Here is a 16952-nt window from a genome sequence, read left to right as displayed (position 1 = left end):
CGAAAACGACTCATACGATCCACAGCTGTGGACTGTAGAGCATGAAAAGCCGCACGAACGGCGCACAACTGGTGGGCAACTACGGCCAGACCGAGAACGCATAGTGCGTGAAGCTGAAAGGCGATTGACCCCAGACGAAAGAGAAAAGATCTGGAGACGGACATTGTTCAAGAATGTCTACGACCATGAGAGCGCCGTGTCTGATCGCGGAAGGCACCCGGTGGCCTCAAAAGGAAAAGGTCTTTACCCTAGGAACTGGGGGGCTTTAAACGTCAGTGGCGACAAACTAGATTCTGACGCACAACGTGCGGCCCTCGCATCTTGGAGGTTGGCACAGGACTTGTCCAGGGACGGTGATGAACAACCTGGTCCCTGCAAGAAAGCTATCTCGGATAATAACCAGACGGGCCAAAAAACGGGCGGCAAAAGTTATCGCCCGGACAAACGTACTAAGAAACGACGAAAGAGAACTAAGTCGAAGACAAGAGAAAACTTGCGTCGAGACGAACTGAGGTCTTCTAAAATGCCTGGGGATCCTGTCAGGACGATGGTCGAGGAGGTCATTCATCGCGACGTCAAGCGTCGAGGGCGACAAAAGACCCTAAGCGCGATGGAGCCAGTTGGGCTGATCAATCCAGAAAGCCGCATTGGACTAGCCTTCCAGCGCCTTGAAAAGCATGAGAAGCGCTCAAAGAAATCCAAGGCCGAAAAGAAAAGAACTCGAGCTCGAGCAAACTCCTCGAGCGACAAAAGTTCCGACGCGACGGAGACCGAGCCTGGCTCTGGTCACGACTGCAGCAGTTCGTCGACAAGCGACAGCACCGATTCGAGCTCCTCGAGCGAAGATGATTCGTATTCGGACACTAGCGACTCGTCTGCTAGTTCCGGCGGGTCTTCTGGTGGATGCTCCACAACTTCCAGCGGATCTTTATCGAGCTCCACCAGCTCACCGAGAAAACGAGGAAGACACCATCGTGGGGGAAGGACTGATTCCCATAAGAACCATAGTAAGGGTCGAAGCAGAGGCTCTCGCAGAGCTAAGAAACGTTCAACGTCGCGACGCAGAACTATTCTTGAACCGATCCTACCCACCAAGTACGATGGGTCAGATGACATGCAGGCCTTCCACCGCTTCATGACAGAAGGAACAGCCTATGTCCAGGATGGCTGCGTCGAACCTAAGAAATGTGCGTTCATACTTTCGCACTACCTTACGCGGAAGGCGTATGAGTTCTATACACGAGAGGTGTCAGGAAACCCTTACAGGTGGAGACTTTCTGATTTCTTCGCGGAACTGTTCAATTACTGTTTCCCGATTGACTTTCATCGGCGACTGTGTGCCAAGCTGCAGTGTTGCTACCAGAATTCTAGGACGGTCAAAGACTACCTATACGAACTGAATGGACTGGACCGTGATTGGGGAAACAGACGAACGCGCTGAAGTTCATAAGCTTTGGTCTGGGCTCCGCAAAGAGTTACAGCGAGACTTGTCGAGAGACAAACGGAATCCACAGGTGTTGTCACTAAAGGAATTTGTGGCATCAGTTGAAGTCCTCGAGATTGCGCAGTCAATCGCCGGCGAGAAATCCTAGAGATGGCAAAGCCAGAAACATGCAGTTGGAAGCGCTGCTGCCTCTCCCGAAGAAGCGAAAAATTCCAGGCAGGGGCGTCGCCGCGACCACTGGAAGAAAAGCAGGCCCAATGATCGTGCAGAGGAACAGCCATCTGGGAGTAATCTGGGAAGGGGAAAAAAGAAAACCACAGGTGCGACACGCCGAAACCGAGCGAGGACCTGTCCGGAATTCTTGATGCACTCTGGCGTTCCGCCCAGAGCACACTTTTCCCTTTCATTGTCCGGTTTTCCAAACTTTTTGCTCTCTGATTACAACCCGCCTCCAAAAGACATCCTTTCTCAGTCCTACCCCAGGGCTGTCCTACTAATCCCATCTGCATCTACCGAACCGGCCACGAGTGGCCTGTGCCCCAGGGCCCCGAGGCGCAGCGCGTGCCAAGGGAGGCATGGTCGGTTTTGAACCACTCTCTCCCAGACGTGGAGCCCAAGCTGCACATAGAAGTTCGTGAATTCCTCGATTCTGTTGGAGTCGTCTGGTCGACCATCGACCTGTCCGCTTTTCCGAGGAAGGGAAAGAAGGAAGCCAGTCCAGTCTACCTTTGGATTGGCGTCACACCTAAGTCTCCGTCCTTTGAAGATGCCCAGGCCGCGGCCGTCTGCTGCAAGCAAATCCTAGTCAAGGCCGACTTCCCCGACATCGCCTAGTCCACGGATTCTTGAACACGTTCCCTCTGAAGACCCCATCGCATACACTCGGTACCCCTTCACTCCCTCTCTCGGCATCAGATCACTCCCAAAGACAGCCAGAGCGAGAGGGTCTTCCTTCTGACCGCCCGCCATGTCCCTCTCCTGCCGCCTGCACACTCTAACCAGCTCTATTCTCGCAAAACGTCCAACCAGCGTCGTGTCAACACTGTCGTTCTCGGCAGCAAAACCTACACCGGCGACCTTGAGGGCATGATGGGCAAAATCGGGCGCGAGCTCATCCTCATCAGGACGGACCAGAGGGAGCTTGATAATTTGGGGGGAGGACGTTGAGGGGGAGAAGGCCAGGAGAACTAGAGCGCGAGAGGACTACCAGGCAGCGTTGGCGAAGGCGATGCATACAGTCTCTGGCGTGAACGACTTCCGTGGTGACATCACCAAGCACTAGAGCATGCTGAGCCAGCGCGTGCTCGGTTACGTCCTCCACGCCCCTCCCATTTCCTGCGCTACCGACCCCAAGCAGCTCACAGAGGACTGGGCCTTGGTCGATCTCAACCTTGACAAGATTGATTGGGACACGTTCAAGGGCAATGTTCTCTATCTCTGTGCGTTTCGTTGTGTCTTACCAAGGTCATTTGGTCTGACTATTGTATCCAGGCAGCAAGATCTCGTCAGCTGCCTTTGTCCTCAGGATGCACCCTCATCCCGAAGGCCAATCGGACCTCAAATACCCGCTTGGTGGCCTCCTCCAAGTTAAAGGCGTCGTCAAGGAGGCCGAACTACGCAGCCCGAAGCAGCCCGAGGCCTACAGCGAGGAGCGCCTTCTCGTAGTCAAGACCATGGGAGCCACTATTGGTCGCATGACAGGTATCGAGTCGGTCATCCGCGAGTACGACCAGTATGGCCTCAAGAAGACGTCTCTGGAAGTTGCTGTATACCCCTACAACCATAAAGATGGCGCGTTCTCTGCCTCTGGTGACTCTGGTTCCATCGTCGGACTGGTCACAGGCGATTCCGGCACGACGGAGTCTACTGATCTGACCTACATCACGCCGTATTTCTGGCTCGGGGAGCACGTTAAGAAGGTCTTTGGACTTCTAGGTCGCGGCATCAATGCACAACGATATCGGGGACGCTGGCGAGGCGTCTCGATCCTTGTCTTGCCTCTTCGTATGCGATTGTGCGACTTCGTCTCTTTCCATCACGCTCTTTTCCTTCCGTCACGCTCGTTTATCTATCAGTTCGTTGTCGGTACCGACGTGGTAGATTGCTGTTTAGGTTCGTCCCGTTTTTTTCAATACTTTCCTTTTCGCATACAACTGATAGCCTTTATTAACGGTATAGGCATGAGACTCGTCGACATGTCGTCTGCGTTCGCCTCGTTTTCTTCTTTTCTCTTCCCTTGCTTAACTGACGACTATGACATTTAGGTCTTTGACGACGTGATTCGATTAGTTGGTCCTTCGCGGTGGCATCATGAGTTTTTTTTTCGGACATGTGCAACGCAGCTAGTACTACCACCCTCCCAACTCCTCTGGCCTACTCCTCTAGCCCCTCTCGATCGCTTATGTGAATCTCATCTTGAAATAACAGTGTTCATGTCGTGTTTACCTTGCGTGCGATAAACCAAAGTTCGATACCTAGGTAAAGTCGACTTAGGCACTTGGTACTCTGGTACTACACTGGCAATGGCTTGTCTCTCTTCTCGCTCGCCACTTCAAGGTCCCGACTATAACTTCGTCTGACGATTTCGTCCTAATGAGATAATTGCTAAGGTCTTGGGAATATCATCTCGGACAGGGTGCTGGAGAGGTGATGCCGACATAGACAGTCAGTTTTGTAGAGATTCTTGAACTAAGTACACGGCGGGTGTCAACATGACACTGTCCTTCGACACACTGCTCTATTAGAAACTCACCCGACATCTGTCACACGAACAAACTCAGAGCCTCCGGAGCGACCCGCTCAAAGGTGATTACCTTACTCTTCTGACTGTCATCTGGCCAATATGTGGTTTGCCGCAAGTCCACCTCATCCACCGGCAAGTCGCGTTCATCCGTCAGCACTACCCCCTTGTTGGTCACCGGATTGCGATGAAAGCTGTCTCAAACAGAACGAAACGGACGCAGACCTGTGATATTATGTAGTACGCATGTGGTCAGTAGTTTATCAGTCCACTTAATAATCTAGCGACTCGCGTCATGCGGATTTGCCTATGATTCGTGGACATTGTTGCCGGTTGGTGCTTATAGTATGTGCCCTCGCAGCTTAAATACCATAACTTTATGGTGTCTGGTTTCTCATTAGCAGTCGCCTATCAACCTCGCAATGACTTCCACCACCTTGATCAACCAACTCGACTTTGAAATCGAAACTCTTTTCCCCCCTCCCTCCGCTCCTCCCTCTACCTTGTCCCCCTGTAGGCTTCCGGGGACCAGCATTGAATCGCTTGCCGCTCTGCAGTATGTTCTCAAGGACAACCACAAGCAATGGCATATTTTTCTCAACGACCTGAAGTTTCATAAGTTTGTGGATTATACGGGCCATGTATCGTAGTATATGTGACTAATGGTTCTGGTAGTCACATCACGCACAGAGCTCTAGCTTTGTATGCTCTGGGTGGGAGCGGGTCGTTAATTCGAGAGTATTATAAACAAGATAGCCAGAGACAGCTCCCTGCAGTTGAGTCACCTCAAGCTATTGCCCTTACCAATTTCGTTGATCATCTGGGGGACGAACGGTAAGTCGCGCCGCCCTTTAGGTGTTTGCATCCGCTGACCTTGTATTCTGCAAGCTATTATAAGGGTTATGTCACCTTCTTTGGCCAGGAAATAGATGAGAAGGGTATTCCTATGGTACTAGAGAAGTACATCTTTTCCGACAGGTTCCAGTACCAGAAGGGAGCCTTCATTCAACCAGAAATGTTGTCTCGCTTCACGGCATCCCTCCTGCATGCACTCATCCATGTAGGTCACGGACTGGAGTTCGGTCTGAAGGGCATGGTGGTTGAAGGTGAGCAGACACGTGAAATGGAGAACAGAAGCTCAAGTTGGATCCTTAGGCCTTGCACTAGCTGCGGTTCAAGACGTAGATGGAAAAGATTTTTATCCTACGCGATTCATTATCGAAAACACGCACCTGGCGACTGAGGTCCATACACATGTCTTCGATATTATTGCACGCATGGTCCGAGATGGCAATCTCAAAGTTGAAAATGTACAGGTCTTCGGAGAGTTCAAGCAAGCAGTGGACGAACACGCGGAACGCATTCGCGGCTATGCAGCTCAATGGACTATCGACGTGACGAAGAGCGGGGAAATCGAGAGAAAAATGGAGGAGTTAATCTGGTTGACCTCATCGCTGTACGCCATTGGAGGTTTCGACGAGGCCAAGGGATTCACTGGCGAATTTTTCCTGTAAGAATTAATCTCCACTATATCTTTCCGCTAGCTGACCTGTGGTCAGGATGCATATGGTTACTTCAAGTCTGTTCTTGCCCTCTCTGATCGGACCCTTGACACCGAGCTCCCAGGCGCTGCTCCTGCGTGCGTACCTAGTGACGGTGTTGACATGGTGGGTAGCGCGTGGTAGCCCAGCCCTGAAAATCGAATCCTTCATGGCATCCACAACCACTCACTTTACGGCTCCACCGTCCGAGGGAAACGATGACTCTGACTTCCAAAAGGAGCATTCCAATCCCTTCTTGCCTATCATTCAATCATCCATCATCCACCCCAACGACCACTTACCCAACATCCAACGTTCTTTCGCGCACTTCAGCACCCTCTATGGCAACAGGCCAGCAGGCTACCACAAAGGTACGGAACTCGAAGGTGCGGAACTCCTTGATGGTTCGTTGTTCGTTCGGGCAGCCTTACTGACAGCGAATTACATGGGGGAGGCAAACACTTGGAGTGTTAGTGGCTTCTTTTAGAGATAAATCGACGTGTATTGTTGGTATTTCCGTGTGAGACAATCTTAATGCAGTATGCTGCTAGATTTCCCGTCTCAGTGAAGGACATCCGCGGATGATTCGATGTAATTCTTGAGAAAGTGGGTCCGCTCTGACTCAAAAGTGTGCGTTACCGATCAGTGGCACAGCCAGCACCTTGGCACGTGACAGTCATTGTCCACCTGAGCACTTCGGTGATTTACATTTTTTCTCAGGTCAGTGGTAGTCTGCGGCCGTTCAGGTTAGGTAGGTCCTGATGAAGGTGTGGTTCGATGATCGTAGAGATTTTTCAAAGGGCTTTCTGATTTCCAGGAATTTTAGGTCTTGCATGCTCTTACTCAGCGCATGCGTCATTCGTTGCCCTTCGAGCCTGATGCCATCTGCGTTCGTTGCGCCTCAGCGACCCATGTTACACTTTTAATGTGTAAGCCTATGTAAAAAGATCACCTCAGCGGAGTGCTCGCCAGTCACGTTTCATGGCCGTGGTTACCCATTGACTGCGGAAATTTACTAAACATCACTAATATAGTTTCCGCCATTTTTGAGGATGTAGAAGAAGCCGAGAGATTGCATATGTTCTTTCCATGGTGATGAAATGAAATGTGCTGAGTGGTCAGCGACAACCCCGCCTCGTGACCCAAGGTACGATCAAAACCTCGGATGCATGCATTTAAATGCTGTACTTCGTCGTGTGTTACTACCCCGTCATCACTTTCTGAAAACAAATTTCAGAATGGCTTTCGACAACAACAGGACCGTAATCGATGAACGATACCTTGACTAGGTGTTCTCAGTCCCGACTCTTTCACCTTCTTTGTAGTCTCCTCAGCGGCTCCCGGGGACTAGCGTCAGATCTGTTGCTGCCCCATAGGATGTCTTGAAGGACAATCAGAAGCGATGGCATATTTTTTTCAATTATCGTAAATCCCACAAATTCGTATATCGGAACTATATTATTATATGCACATTGCTAAATATTTGAACAGCGATATTAATCACAGGGCATTGGCGTTGTGCACTCTTGGTGCAGGTGGGACGTCGATTAGGACATTTTACGACCTAGATCGTCAGAAACAACGCCCTGCGATAGATGCGCCCGAAGCTATAACTACTGAGTAGCAACAATGTGTGGGGGTTTCTACGACTGGAAGAGGCAGGGTGAGTGTGGATTGGGGGAGGGAGAAACATACAGGTCGAGAAAGGCTTTCTCGACCCGTATGTTTCTCCTTGGGATTGATAGTATACGGGAGGCTGCAAAAGACGCTACAGTGATCGATGCGATGAATCCGCGAGTCCAAAGCCTGAACCATTGATGAGAGATATTAGCTGCACAGATCGAGAAACGGGAAGAGGACAAGACATACCTAAACGACGAGTCCGCGAATCCAAGGCCTAGACGTCAAGGTCGTTGGTTACAAGTACAAAAGAACGAGGTAAGGGAGAGAAACGAATCAAGGCAGCAATTCACCGGTCAAAGCATCCATCATCACCGACAACCAACCAATAGATAACGAATGTGGAGAACCGAGTCGAAGTTGAAGGAAGCGGGCAGGTTCGCTTAAAGATCTAGACGTCAAGATTGTTGGTTATCAGCATGAAAGGATGGGACGGAAGAAAGGGACGAACGTGAACAGCGAATCAAAGGTAGAAACACGCATCATCTGAACCAACGACCAGGGACCAGATAAGGGGCAGTCAGAAAAAGAGGAGAAAACACAGTCGAGGAGGGGGGATGAGTCCAAGAAACGAGAACAATAAAGTAGGGGGCATAGTGGAGGGTAAGAAGGAATGGAGAGATGGGAGAGCAAATGGCCGACGATTGTGTTCGCATTTAGAAGGTCTTGCGGTTGAAGTCGGCATGCGGACACTGGTGCTTGAGTTGCTCGACGGCCCACCAGGCAGGGGTGGTGTAGGTGACATGGTTGCTCCCGTCTTTCCCCATCCCGGAGTGTAGAATACCAGCCATATGGCCCTCGCCATCGAAGATGAGCGAGCCGGAGTTCCTATCGTAGTTGTAGATGGCGAGTTCGAGGCACTCAATGCCAAACTCATTGCAAAGGTAGGCCTCCAGGCCAGGAGTCGTCCAACCGTGAGGTCGGTGGTGTTACCGTCCTTCATGACAATGAGGCAAGGCTCGCCGTTGCTGTCAAAACAGTCGGGATGAGCCAGGAGCTCACGCGGGACCCAACCATTGATCCTGAGCAGGCCATTGATGGGGAACTTGAACACCGTTCTACCTCCACTTTGAGGGTATAACATGTTGGTGAGTTGCCAGGGACTAAACTTGACTCCTGAAGGTTGCTTTTATTAGAGGAGGTAATTATGCAAAAGATGAGGCAAAACGCACCTAAGTCGACGACGTTGCCCTTGAAATGGTCCCTGAACCTTGCTGCATCAACCTCGAACGTACAAATGTCTTTGGTGTACTTGCAACTCTGGACATCAACGGAGATCTCGGGAGCCCAATGGACGTGGCTGGTGGTTCGGCATGTAATATCACCTCACTGGCTCTTGATTTCGTTGTAGAAGGCTTCGAGTATGCCGATATACTTCTTGAATTTGGCCATCTTATTCCGCTTAGCTTCCACTTCTGCCTTGTCCTCTGCCACCAGCTCCTGGTCATCGCTCTCCAGCTTCACCTCCAACTGCACAATCTCCCTAGCCAAAAGGTTGGCGTTAGTTCCACAGCCACTGATGCAATCCTTGATTTCGTCAAGGCCATGCTGGAAATGGTGAAATCCAGCAAGTCAAACGTGCTGGCGAGGTGCGCCAGTGCCCTTGAACTCATACGTGATGGTGGTGTCCTCGTGGAGAACGTGGCAGTTGGTAATGGCGAAGACCTTGGCGCTAGGGTTGCCATCGTTGTCCTTGTTCTCATGGAAGAACAGTGCAACACTCCCCTGAGTGTCGGCAGCCTCCCTCTCCACAGAAGCAATGGGCATGCCGAGCACAACAGTCAGGAAGTGACAGACGCAGTGGGTGGGGTCAATTTTGCTGGTGACGTGCAGAAGGGGTAGACCTGACAGTCTCTCTACAGCTCCCTCGTACCATTCGACTACCACACCCTTGACTCCATTGTCCTCAAGAAGAGCGAGAATGTCTTGGGAAGCGTTGTGTGCGTTCTTAGCGGTGGTGGTATTGGAATGAGTCGCATTCTACATGATGACGGGACCGAGAGTATCCTTCCCATCCTCGTCATGGGTGAGGAAACGAGCTGTCTGGATGGCTGAGTAACGAATCATCCGAGCTTTCAAGAGGTCGCGGATTTGGGGAGCGACAGTGTCCCAAACGGTGTTAAGCGGCATATTGAAGATTCCATAGACGGTCTTGATAGGGGGAGTACCGGTATCTGCCCTTGGGGGTGGGGATGGGGATTTCGATGAGATCCGAGCAGTAGAGGAGGTCAGGAGGGTCGTAAGAGATTCCGTTGTAGTATGTGGCTCTCTCCCACTGCGAGATATCATATTGGGAGACAGTGGTAGCATGCGAGGCGATGGAGGGAGATGCACCGCTAAGGGACTCGCCGCTTAGGAGTTCGGGGTGCTCCATCATCGTCGTCATTGTCTGTACAGCGAAGTTGGGAACACCTACAAGGGAGACTAAGTGTGACACACCATGGTATCTGTAACATCAAGATCATCTCCTCATGGGATTGACAAGTGAAGTAGAGGGCACTACCGACAGCAACACGAAGAGGGATCTCAAAGGCAAGCTGAGGAATGGTGCTGAGGGTCTTGTCACGAAATGTGCTCCGCTCGGCATGGGGACCATAGTGAGTGTTTTGGAGGGGTTGGCCGCCGGCACAGAGGACGCTCCCAGCGGAAATTCAGAGAGGGACCTCGAAAGCGACCTCCAGAGTTTAGTCGACAAGCTCGAAAACAATCTCCACGGCCTCACCACGGTATCGCCTCTGGTCACGCCCTTCATAAGTGATGTAGAGGACCCTATGGTTGATGAACACAGAGCGATCTGAGCGATGCGGGTTTACTAGCCTACCAATGGCATCATTTCTCAAATGAATAGAATAGTTTAATTACACGAAGGAAAATTATTGGATCAATTCGCAACATGCTGATGCAGTGGTTGCTCGTAGACAAATTCGAATAAATTCTGGAGTAGGCCTTTCGTGTAGGCATCAGCGAAGTGTGGGTCCGTTGTGAGGGCTGTCCGGATGTCGCTCACTCTGGCATTGCGAGCTGCTGCATTACCTTCTTGTAGAATGGTATTCTTGTTGGCAAGGAAATCGAGCGCATCCTCTGACAAATGGTAGTGCGGGAGTTCGTGTTGCAGCTTCTTGTAAATCTCGTGTAGGATCCTCTGTGGCATACGTCGAACCCAAACCTTGCCAGTGAGGTCCATGACTTTCTGTCTTGCAGACTCTAGCAGCTTGTGCCGCTGCACCGGCATTAGAGACGACGTAACCTGAGAGATGTCAACCACCAAACATGGCTCATGCGAGAGAAGGATTACTTACCAGTTTGAGGTCTCGAACCTCGTCCCACAGGCTTGTCATTTCGTGATCAGAAGCAGAAAGGCCCGCCCAGACCTGATGTTTTCGCAATATGAACGAGCAACCTTGCTCTTGAGGTCTCGAACCTTGTCCCACAGGCTTGTCATTTCGCGATCAGAAGCAGAAAGGTCCGCCCGGAGTCTGATGATGTCGCGATCTGAACGAGCAACCTTGCGCTCGAGGTCTCTGATCTTTCGATCCAAACGAGCAGCCTGTCTCTTGAGGCCACTGAGCTCTCGAGAGTCAGTTAGTCGATTATTTAAATTCTGTGTTCTAAAGTCGTCGAATTGGCTCTGTAATGACCGAAGTGCTCCTGGAATGCCCCCGTCAATTCAAGCCGGGTGAGGACAATAAGTAATGACTCACGCGCATTGGAATCCTCCTGAAGTTTCCCCATGTTTTCGTTGTGTGGTTCTGTAATAACATATAATGCTGGCTGACTTTTATCTGGATCTGTGACTGGGCCACAGTCACAGTAAGCCAACCCCTCTACCCCTCTATTCATCAGTGAACCAGTAGCTGATGAAACCAGAAAAGACCATTTTGTTGCCAAGCAACCAGCTTTGACTGGGTTCTACTGGCCAAAAACCACGTATAGCTCCATTAGGGAGATATTGGTCTCAGCATAATATTGTGTTAGCCCATGTCTCCGAAAAGGGTTTATCTATTATGGCACACACTTATCATAGTGATGCAGTCAAGAAGTCTGATAAAGTCCTCAGATCTTATCAATAACAGTCTGGTATTGATTGTACATAGGATAGCATCATGGATGGAAACACGTGTGAAGAAGAGAACAGAGGATCTACTACTAGATCAGGAAAATAACACATTACTATTTTTGACTTTTTGTGACTAATGTGACTTTTTGGGAAGGAATCTACTATCATTACCCATGTCCTGCAGGCATGGCTGCACTTTTCTTGCTGATTTTGGTCTTGTTCAAACCACCTAATCCGTAGCTTTCAGTAGATACCACATACATTCAAATTGATGGAGGTTCCAAAGAGATATTGTGATTTTTCTCTCAGACAGTGTGCATCACACCAATGGCTCAATATCTCTGAATTTTCAGACATTTTCTAGTCTTCTTGACTTAGATATATCATCACTTAGTTGTCTCAATGGATTCTGTTCTCTTTTCATTCTTCAAAATGCTGTATATGGTCAAAAAAAAAGTACAGATAGTAGGTTCCTTCCCAAAAAGTCACAAATAGTCACAATAGTCACAAAAAAGTCAAAAATAGTAAAGTGTTAATTTCCTGATGTATCACTGGTAGCTCAGGATGGCATGAAAGGTCTCTTTGTCCACAAAACTATTGATGCAGAACTCATGCCCCACATCCAGACAGTTGTCATATGTCATCCCCCTAGGGGCCTTGACAGCAAACTTTGGGATGATCTGAATGACCTGACATACACTGTCAGACCCCATGTAGTCCATTTAGTCACAACATATAGGTAGCCTGCATGCCAAAATGCCAACACTTATATAGACCCTGTGATGGGCCTGTCTAAATAGATTAGCCATGACACATGGACAGGCCTGAGGGCCTATAGTGAGAGCAACATATGTATGGGCCCATAAATGCAATTCCACAACATATGGGAGGGCCTGTGGAGGGTAAGGATGCTGCAACATATAGATGGGCCTGTGACCAAGTAAGTATGCTGAGCTACTGTAAGACATGGATGGGCCCATCCATGGTAGAGTGTGCCCCAGTCACAATATCAGGATGGGCCTGCCTATTGTATCATGAAGAAGGTTGCAACATATGGATGGGCCTGCCCATCATATGCTTTATAGGGTCACAACATAAAGAGGGGCCCCTCTATGATAGATTACAGAGTTGGCAACATATGGAAGGGCCCATCTTTGGGATAATATACCCCTGTCACAACATATAGACAGGCCTGTCCATAGCAAGATGTATACCTGTCACAACATAAGGATGGGCCTGTCAGTAATATCATTGACAGCATCACAACACATAGATGGGCCCATCTAGTAAGATGCATCCCTGCCACAACATAACAATGGGCCCATCAGTAATGTCATTTATAGCATCACAACATATGGACAGGCCCTTCCATAATACCATTTATACCATCACAACACATGGGCAGGCCCATCCATAGTAAGATGTACCTGTTGCAACATAAAGATGGGCCCTTCAATATATATCATTTACAGGGTCACAACACATGGATGGGCCCATCTAGTAAGATGCACCCATGTCACAACATAAAGACAGGCCAGTCAGTATTATCAATTACATTGTCACAACAGATGGATGGGCCCTCTAGTAAGATATGCCCCTGTCACAACATAAGGACAGGCCCTTCAGCAGCATTATTTATATGGTCATAATGTATAGATGGGCCCTTCAGTAATATCTTTTATATCACTATAAAACAAGGATGGGTCCATCTAGTAAGATCCACCCCTGTCACAACATAAGATGGGCCCAACACCAATAGCACATATAGCATCACAACATATTGATCAGATCACAGTAAAATATTGAGGCAAGCATCCTGACATGCTGTAATTTTCCAACAAGCTGCAAGTGGCTTGCCCACTACACAACTCTGACCTCATCCACCCCAAGCATGAATACTATGCAAGACATGTCTAAAACCCCCCACAGATGGCAAATGGAACTAACAGACTGCATTGTGTCATACATGAAAGCCAGATTTCAAGAGGAGGTATTCAGCAGACCTCATGCCCTTCCAGATATATCGATTCCATTTCCAGTGTTATGTGAAGCAGATCGCATATCATCAGTAATCTCACAGGCCTATCATCACCCAAGTAAGTCCATCATAATGGTGCAATGGAAGTTTCAATCTTTCCACAGTCAATGTCAGGAAAAATTGGGGTGGAAAAACCTGCAATGCAGAAGCTGCTGAGAGATACATGGAAGTGACTGAGCCATCCATTTTGGTGACCAACTCAAACACCATCTGTGTATGATATTTGCTGGATGCTCTCAGCCCAAAAAGAAGGGTAAGGAAATGCAGAATCTCATATTCTACTGACTTAATGGAATGGCAGGCTGATGTATGGAACCACCTTCATCTTCTGAGGGAACCACTGTGGGAGAGCATAAAGGCTTCCCCACAGGCATGGCAGATGGACAAGTCATATTTCTGCAATAATGCTGAGTTGAAAGGCACCATCAACCTGTCACCTGCATGGTTTAAACAGGGTCATGGGGTGGGTGATCATTTCTTGCCTTGTGAATAAAGCACTCATCTGTCTTGAAGCCCCAAAATGGCTTCCCAGAAGCCTCATGGCTGCTCAAATCTGGACAGAAAACACTCCTACAAGGGAATGGGTTGACCAAATGTCTGACACCAATGCCCTATTATCTGCAATCCTGCATGTCATCCATCTGTGAATGTATGCAGATGGAAGGGAAGTGTTGATCTGCCTTGGAAAACAGGTGGAACAGCAGGTGGATTCAGATATGAGCTCCATACTGCTGATATGGAGCTCCACATATAGCAGCATGTCTGTGAAGGTGACTTGGGGAACTTGTTACCACAGGGATATCAGTGGATGGGATCCATGGTATGACATGCTAGTAACTGTGGGCAACTGCCCACCCTTGGACTTTGTCATTCCAATGTTGAATCTGTGGCTGTGCTACAACCCAGGGATGATCATTGCATTTTCAGGTTCAGCATTGGAGCATGGGGTGGGAGCTGTAGATGGTGACAGAGCATGCCTGGTGTACTACATGCATGCCAATGTACATCAGTCAGTGCATGTTCCCATGTGTCAATCACCATGGATGGATGACCTACTACCTAGACCAGTTGCAACTGGAGAACTGTTGATTTGAAGCTGCAGAATTTAAGGTAAGATTTAGTAGGTGATGCAGATCTCATATTTTATTAGGATATGCTGGCTCTCAAACTTCAGATGGGTGGTGTTGCCAAGATTTTGCAAATGGGTGGGTGCTTTGACATCATAGATTGGGCAGGTACTCAGAGCTAAAGGGTGTGCATCATAAACTGCAACAAAAGTAAACCTACTCAGGCCATCATGCAGATGGGTGGATTGTCAGACATCACACAGATGGGCAGGGGTTCAGACATCATGTGAATGGGTGGTATCTCATAAATGATTGACATTCATAGCAATGTATATACAGCCAACTCCACAGTCAAAAACATGTAAACTATTGAAGCAGCATGCCCAACAACCCACACAATGCTCACCACCTAGTGTAGAAATGGTCAATTTGTTGACCCTGACTGTTGACAACATTGGCATATTTCTGAATATTTTTGATGCAGTAGTTTACCTGCTCCTCAATATGGCCATCAAGATGGTCTGTGATTGGTGCCTCAAGCAATGGCCATAAGCCCTGGGCCATCATCAACTATTTGCAGTGATGAGAATAAGTGGCATACCTTAAAAAAATCCCAGGCTGCAGAAAACAATCCCTTGCCTTGCAATCTTTGGGAATCCACTGCATATTCCTCAGAATGATATAGCCACCAAGGGAATGCAAAGCTGGAATTGGGATCAGCTGCATGTGGGGTCCAATGCAGGATGATGGTGCTGATATTGTTGATTATGCAAAATGCACTAAGGGGAATTAGCTGCATTTGATTGCAGAAGCTAACCTCATCATCTTGGTGTCTGAGGTATGCATGGTAGCACACTGGGAGGGGAGGAGTATAACTGGCACACAACACTGTCACCAGAATCAAGCTATTAAGCTGATTCTGAAGGAATTATGTATCAGTCCCACATTGTGAAAAATTGATGTAAAACCTACCAAGTCCATGGCTAGGTTTGCAAACCAATGTGTGGGCCATCCCATGATATCAGCAGTCTGCTTCAGATGTACAGAGGCTACCTTGATCTGGCATGCCAAGTAGAGGATACCCATCTCTACCACAGACTGGCAAGATGGGTGTGATTGGCTGGTGATGAATGGCTTGGGACAATTTTCAAAGGTGGAATGTGGATAACGAATGATTTCAATCAAATTGAGCATATTGATGAGTTGAAGACCCTGAGAGGCTGCACCATACTGGTCCCTTGCAGCTGTGCCCAATTATCTCGCAATGGCATTTGCAGCCCACACAAGGTGCTTTTCAAGGGTGGGATTGAACAGTGTGTTGCTTGGAGTGGTGTTTCTGTGGTAGTGAGATACCACAGCATGTAAGGCACACAGGACTAAAATTATCAATGTCAACAGTGTATCAGATTAAGCTCATGCCCATACCTTGATCACAATGTGGAACAGGTGCAAATCCCCATTGTTCCATTTGAGGAGATTGTTGTGTGGTGTCACACACCAAAGGTGTTTGGTGAGGTGGACATGGATACAGCTGATGAATGGAGATGAAGACCATAGCCCTCATGCAAAGAAGGACAGCCAGAAATGTTGGCAGTCATCCCTTGCACAAGAACAAGTCATCAGTGCCAAAGAAAAAGAAAGGGAGTGAGTTAAGCACTGGTTAAAATTCTTAAGCACCTGTATATGGCATTCTGGTTTTTGACATATCTCTGCTGTTTCTGCAGATACTGAGACCATTCCCACACTCACTTGTAGTGCTCAGCCACATGATCCTACCTTCCAAAATTGGAAAGGATTTGTGCACTCCACACATTTCTACAGCACTCCCTCCAAAAGATGCTCATTTCACTAATTCTTCTGATATGGCTGCCTCCATGTCAATCATTTCACTTGTCCCCTTTGCTAGGGACCATGGTACATATATCTACCAGGAGTTCCTACCAGCTTCCATCCTGAAGCATCCTGGTACATCCCACCCTCATCAGTGCCCTCTCAGCCCATCCAGCTTGGACAGTGTGTTCTTTTTGTCAGTATGACCTCTAGGGGGATGTTCTTTGGTTGCCTCAGGTCTGTCATTCACTTGGAAAGGTCTTATGTGGTCATTTTAGTCTCTCTAGTCCAAGAAGCATATAGATCCTTCCTCCCTGCTCCCTGCAATGTCTTCATACCAGTCTCATCCATCATTCTTCCAAGATTGCAACAGCTACAGTATAATCTACTGTTCTCCACTCTCCCTGATTGCATCCATGACAAGTATGATGTGCATCTTGCCTCCTTGTTGCAAGATACAGCAGAAGACACTCCCCCTTCATCCTCTCTTCTAACAGAGCCTCATTCATGAAGTTTTTATTTGCTTCACTGAGAGGATGGTTTGGGGGGGAAAGT

The 16952-nt window shown here is 48.6% G+C and overlaps 5 protein-coding genes across 5 annotated transcripts; 3 read left to right on the top strand and 2 right to left on the bottom strand.

Moving 5' to 3' along the window:
* Nucleotides 1-2335: 2335 nt before the first annotated feature.
* Nucleotides 2336-4133, top strand: F5J12DRAFT_859840 (uncharacterized protein). Its single transcript, XM_051746830.1, has 4 exons — nucleotides 2336-2883; nucleotides 2936-3556; nucleotides 3623-3650; nucleotides 3709-4133. The coding sequence occupies exons 1-4, from the start codon at nucleotides 2730-2732 to the stop codon at nucleotides 3722-3724; spliced, it is 819 nt and encodes a 272-aa protein (XP_051595662.1). The 5' UTR covers nucleotides 2336-2729; the 3' UTR covers nucleotides 3725-4133.
* Nucleotides 4134-4570: 437 nt separating this feature from the next.
* F5J12DRAFT_859834 (uncharacterized protein) lies at nucleotides 4571-5865 on the top strand. The gene is made up of 5 exons (XM_051746829.1): nucleotides 4571-4803; nucleotides 4860-5018; nucleotides 5073-5290; nucleotides 5340-5698; nucleotides 5744-5865. The coding sequence occupies exons 1-4, from the start codon at nucleotides 4607-4609 to the stop codon at nucleotides 5696-5698; spliced, it is 933 nt and encodes a 310-aa protein (XP_051595661.1). The 5' UTR covers nucleotides 4571-4606; the 3' UTR covers nucleotides 5744-5865.
* Nucleotides 5614-6358, top strand: F5J12DRAFT_859832 (uncharacterized protein; the record flags this gene model as incomplete). Its single annotated transcript, XM_051746828.1, is given in 2 exon segments — nucleotides 5614-6205; nucleotides 6216-6358. A coding segment is annotated over 1 exon segment (409 nt), but the record flags the coding sequence as incomplete, so codon positions are not given.
* Nucleotides 6359-8061: 1703 nt separating this feature from the next.
* F5J12DRAFT_907396 (uncharacterized protein) lies at nucleotides 8062-9847 on the bottom strand (the record flags this gene model as incomplete). Its single annotated transcript, XM_051748932.1, has 9 exons — nucleotides 8062-8295; nucleotides 8319-8521; nucleotides 8578-8619; nucleotides 8641-8705; nucleotides 8736-8953; nucleotides 8984-9352; nucleotides 9398-9477; nucleotides 9554-9741; nucleotides 9843-9847. 9 exons carry the CDS (start codon nucleotides 9845-9847, stop codon nucleotides 8062-8064), a joined length of 1404 nt encoding a protein of 467 aa, XP_051595659.1.
* Nucleotides 9848-14720: 4873 nt separating this feature from the next.
* Nucleotides 14721-15761, bottom strand: F5J12DRAFT_786135 (uncharacterized protein; the record flags this gene model as incomplete). The annotated part of the gene is made up of 6 exons (XM_051743374.1): nucleotides 14721-14745; nucleotides 14974-15032; nucleotides 15060-15137; nucleotides 15169-15360; nucleotides 15385-15486; nucleotides 15540-15761. The coding sequence occupies 6 exons, from the start codon at nucleotides 15759-15761 to the stop codon at nucleotides 14721-14723; spliced, it is 678 nt and encodes a 225-aa protein (XP_051595658.1).
* Between the last annotated feature and the right edge of the window lie 1191 nt (nucleotides 15762-16952).

This window comes from Pisolithus orientalis (assembly GCF_024613125.1).
Source record: "Pisolithus orientalis strain OTSU chromosome Unknown F5J12scaffold_50, whole genome shotgun sequence".
NCBI classification, from domain to species: domain Eukaryota; kingdom Fungi; phylum Basidiomycota; class Agaricomycetes; order Boletales; family Pisolithaceae; genus Pisolithus; species Pisolithus orientalis.
Note: the sequence above shows the minus strand (reverse complement) of the source record. Positions and strands in the feature narration are given on the sequence as shown.

Coding starts and splice junctions, on each gene's coding strand:
- F5J12DRAFT_859834 (XM_051746829.1), top strand. CDS start 4,607: ATGACTTCCACCACCTTGATCAACCAACTCGACTTTGAAATCGAAACT. Junction 4,804..4,859: donor AACGACCTGAAGTTTCATAA/GTTTGTGGATTA, acceptor TGGTTCTGGTAG/TCACATCACGCACAGAGCTC. Junction 5,291..5,339: donor GAAGGGCATGGTGGTTGAAG/GTGAGCAGACAC, acceptor TTGGATCCTTAG/GCCTTGCACTAGCTGCGGTT.
- F5J12DRAFT_859840 (XM_051746830.1), top strand. CDS start 2,730: ATGCTGAGCCAGCGCGTGCTCGGTTACGTCCTCCACGCCCCTCCCATT. Junction 2,884..2,935: donor GGGCAATGTTCTCTATCTCT/GTGCGTTTCGTT, acceptor TATTGTATCCAG/GCAGCAAGATCTCGTCAGCT. Junction 3,557..3,622: donor CGTGGTAGATTGCTGTTTAG/GTTCGTCCCGTT, acceptor TTAACGGTATAG/GCATGAGACTCGTCGACATG.